General features: G+C 42.3%; 1 protein-coding gene across 1 annotated transcript; it reads left to right on the forward strand.

Moving 5' to 3' along the window:
• The first annotated feature begins 512 nt into the window (after positions 1 to 512).
• LOC103521399 lies at positions 513 to 2,828 on the forward strand. The gene is made up of 4 exons (XM_008486510.2): positions 513 to 1,063; positions 1,322 to 1,439; positions 1,816 to 2,008; positions 2,541 to 2,828. Exons 1-4 carry the CDS (start codon positions 899 to 901, stop codon positions 2,821 to 2,823), a joined length of 759 nt encoding a protein of 252 aa, XP_008484732.2. The 5' UTR covers positions 513 to 898; the 3' UTR covers positions 2,824 to 2,828.
• The last annotated feature ends 1,093 nt before the right edge of the window (positions 2,829 to 3,921 follow it).

Raw genomic sequence — 3,921 nt, forward strand, 5'->3', positions numbered from 1 at the left:
CGAACTAACACCCCTTTAATCTCTGACCTCCACAGGGCCGCATTTGCCGCGTGGCTCCTCATGAACCTCCTCCTAGTGGACACCTGAAAATTTATTGTAAAAGGAAAAAACGACTACCTAAACTAAAGCCTTCATAACCAGGATGGTCGCCTCAATATTCGTTTTATCAAACCCTCGCTCGTTTTATCAGTAATCAGTACCTAGAGATAGGTACCTAATCCACCTGAAAATTTATTGTAAAAGGAAAAAACGACTACCTAAACTAAAGCCTTCATAACCAGGATGGTCGCCTTAATATTCGTTTTATCAAACCCTCGCTCGTTTTATCAGTAATCAGTACCTAGAGATACCTAATAATATCTATCTGCCTATAGGAGAGGAAAAAATCACCCCATAAACAAGGTACAAAAACTAGTTCTTCCCCCCTTCCAATTTCATCACAACTACCCTCATACCAAGTCGAACTTGACAGAACGGCATGACGTTCAGACTACTACCTAGGCTGATCTACATATTATGTAGGATTACAGGATTTCACTAAATCCTAATATAATCCGACGTGGCTAGATGGTGTTCTTTCTGGCATTTCTAATTTTTCTTATGCTTAGGTGTTCCCACACATTTCTCGTCCACTGTATTTTGGTCCGACCAATAAATCCAATGATAGGTACATTCGTATTTTAGGTGTCTTATAACTTATAACCCATTAGTGCATAGCGTCTTATTTTTAAACACTCTCTCATTCTGATAAATACAATAAACTATCTTTTTTCAATCCCTTTTCCGACTCCGCAAGAATATTCAAACACCCTTTTTCCTTTACAATGTCATTTTTGTGAGATTACAAACTCTTTCCTCACAAGGAATCGAACAAACAGCCCTTTCCCATGTCATTTTTATGAAATTTCAAACTCTTTCCGCTACAAGGAATCGAACTAACATCCCTTTAATCTCTGACCGCCACAGGGCCGCATTTGCCGCGTGGCTCCTCATGAACCTCCTCCTAGTGGTTGTACCACGCTATGGTGCCTACGCCATGACACGGTTGCTGAAACTGCTAACAGCCAAAGGCAATTTACCTTGAGTAAAAGATACCTCCCAACCAAGATAGGTATATCTATCTCAGGGGGAAAATCTGACGATGATTGAAATAAGAATAGAACAATCTCTACCACCCAAACTGTATTCCTGAATCCTACGGTTCAAGCTATGATAGTTTCCCAAACGTAGGCGAAGAAGAATATCATGCCTTAAGAATCTGAGAACATGGTACATAGAGAAATGGAACATTGCCTGGCATTGTACCATTAACACCTGAAAGCTTTCCGCAACCGTGTATCACTGTATGCTCCCCAAAGTTCCGCTCATGATTCGGTTCGAATCCAACAAGGTGCTGTCGTTCCACTTCGGCTGGTGCTTCTATTTGGTGATCGCAGCTGGTGAGTTTGGTGGTGACAGCCCCAAATGAATGGTCCGGCTTTCTAAGTATTTTTTTCTACAACTTCCGTGTTTGTGGGGGGGGGGGAATTATTATGGCTCAGAAATGCCATCTACTATCATTGTGTTAGTAAAAGTTCTATAGGTACTTACTTATTAAGGTGATGGTTATCAATGCTACACAGGTATGTTTGGATGGTTGTAGCAGAGAGACGGATCTTTTTTTTACTGTTAAGAATCATACCCCTGGATGAACGAGATTAGTTCTTATATGTATATTATAATCTACCTACTTACTAAGATCCCAAGAAATTTCAGTCCAAACCAAGGACCTAAAACCTCAGCCCTGTTTTACCTCAAGCCACCATTTCCTTTCAGGTTTGCTCTGCTTCTTGGTGGGTGTCAGCATAGCTGCTGTGGATCTCATCTACCCTCACAAGTTCTCCACTATCCTAGAAGTCGACTATGACACTCCATTCGACAGACACATCATTATTGAAGACAGCAGTACGAGTAAGAAACGAAGCAAGGGACTGGAAGACCCTCCTGGTCTGGGAAAGAGACTTCTGAGGTGAGATTAGAACGAATTTGTTGAAGAGCTCAACTACTCGGTGTAAGTTGCCCCGTAAGTGAAATCAAGTGAAATACCTATTCACAGTAGTCATCCTCTTTTATAACTTCCTTTTGAGATGTCCCTCTCTCTCTCTCTCTCTCTCTTTCTCCTTTGACGGACAGTAGGTCGTTCGGGCCGAAAAAAAGGCCGTTCAACGTCATTGTATAACTCTCTTTCTCCTTTGACGGACAGTAGGTCGTTCGGGCCGAAAAAAAGGCCGTTCAACGTCATTGTATAACTCCTTTGTTTTTAGCGACGGGTATTTTACTCTTCATTAGAGGCGGGATTTATGTCTAAAGGTATGTCCAAACATAGTCGACCGGCCGTCGCGTCGATCAACGAGATGAATCTATGTTATCAAGGCAATGTGGACGGTTCAGTCGACATCCGATGTCGATCGACGGCCGAACGGTCGACTATGTGTGGTATCTCTTCCATTCAAGCCCTAATTGTTCGGTAGAAAAACTCATATTCCCTTTCCCGATTTCAGACGACTCTCCTCGAAGAAGGACGAAAAGGAAGAGGCATCTTCCTCAGAGCCTATGCGCCTTCACGGCCTGGATAATCGCGCCTTTGACCAGGAGCCTCCCAAGTCGCCCTGGAGATACCCGTTCCAACGTCCTGCTATCCAGGGGACCGCATTCCAGCGTACCGAATCCCAGGACTCAACTTCTAGTACGTCGAGCATTGCGAAGGCTTCGGTACACTTTGCCGAGTTCCCTCAACATCGACCTCTGAGAGCCACGCACCCCTCTGCCCTACACACGAGGTGAAATGGGACAAGGTGAGAAAACCCGTATTTTATTATGGGACTCTTTTTAGATTCCACATGGCAGAACCAAAGAGATTTCGCTTTGGACGTCCACACTTGCTGCCACAGGCGCACAGGCCACTTACCTATGTATTTTCAATTGGTTATCGAGAAGAGGGCCTCTTTTACGTTCATCAATATAATTCTGGGGTTTTTAAGAGGAGCTCTCTGAAATTTACTTTCTTTACAGTTACAGTAATCCTACTATTCTGAGAATATCATTCAGCTATTGTTTTGTGACGGTTCACATGCTGACAATAGAACAGAATTTCGAGAACCTGATTGCTCATATAAAATGTTTCATTTATGATATTTGTCCATCATCTATAGAAGTTTAAAGTCTACAGATATTTGTTTCATACCCCATCTTACCATGGAGAGTTTTCAGTTAATCCAAAGTTGTAAATCAAATGGGTGACGTCAAAGAAAACCCTTGACACTGAGTTCACTTTAACTCTCAGTGGTAAAGCCGGCTTGGAAAAGCGAAAATTGTGACAGTCGACCAGCCCTCAGTTGCCATCAAAAGTTTGAGTACACCCCGGAATAGCCAGCGGTATGTGTTACGTGCCCAGTCGGTCACTTAGCCAAGCCCACACCACGCTCAATGGTACTTAACTTGTGGGGAGCTGGTGTATATCCACCATGACAAAGCCTCTGGCTAATCCGTGCTTTACTCCTACTACAGAGCAGCTGGTTATGTTTATGCTATGCCTCTCGAGTTATAATGTCAATGACACCTTCAGCAATCTCTTCTGATTGGCTCTATTGTAACACCTTAAACTTGGTCTGGTCTAGTTTGTATGGGCACATGTAGAATTGTAGAGCGATTTATGTGACGCAAGTAAGTATATATTTGATGTAAACCTTTGAAAAGATGTCAAAAAACCTTTTCAGTCTATACGTCTTCAGTCAAAAATTCGATATGTACCTTTACTTTATACATGTAGAATTGTAGAGCGATTTATGTGACGCAAGTAAGTACATATTTGATGTAAACCTTTGAAAAGATGTCAAAAAACCTTTTCAGTCTATACGTCTTCAGTCAAAAATTCGATATGTA

Source organism: Diaphorina citri, unplaced genomic scaffold (genome assembly GCF_000475195.1).
Source record: "Diaphorina citri unplaced genomic scaffold, Diaci psyllid genome assembly version 1.1 scaffold5155, whole genome shotgun sequence".
Classification (NCBI taxonomy): domain Eukaryota; kingdom Metazoa; phylum Arthropoda; class Insecta; order Hemiptera; family Psyllidae; genus Diaphorina; species Diaphorina citri.

What these genes read in the sequence shown, in the direction of transcription:
- LOC103521399 (XM_008486510.2), top strand. Translation starts at nt 899, where the DNA reads ATGAAATTTCAAACTCTTTCCGCTACAAGGAATCGAACTAACATCCCT. An exon ending in CTATTTGGTGATCGCAGCTG is followed by an intron (nt 1,440 to 1,815) that starts GTGAGTTTGGTG and finishes ATTTCCTTTCAG; the next exon opens with GTTTGCTCTGCTTCTTGGTG. An exon ending in CTGGGAAAGAGACTTCTGAG is followed by an intron (nt 2,009 to 2,540) that starts GTGAGATTAGAA and finishes TCCCGATTTCAG; the next exon opens with ACGACTCTCCTCGAAGAAGG.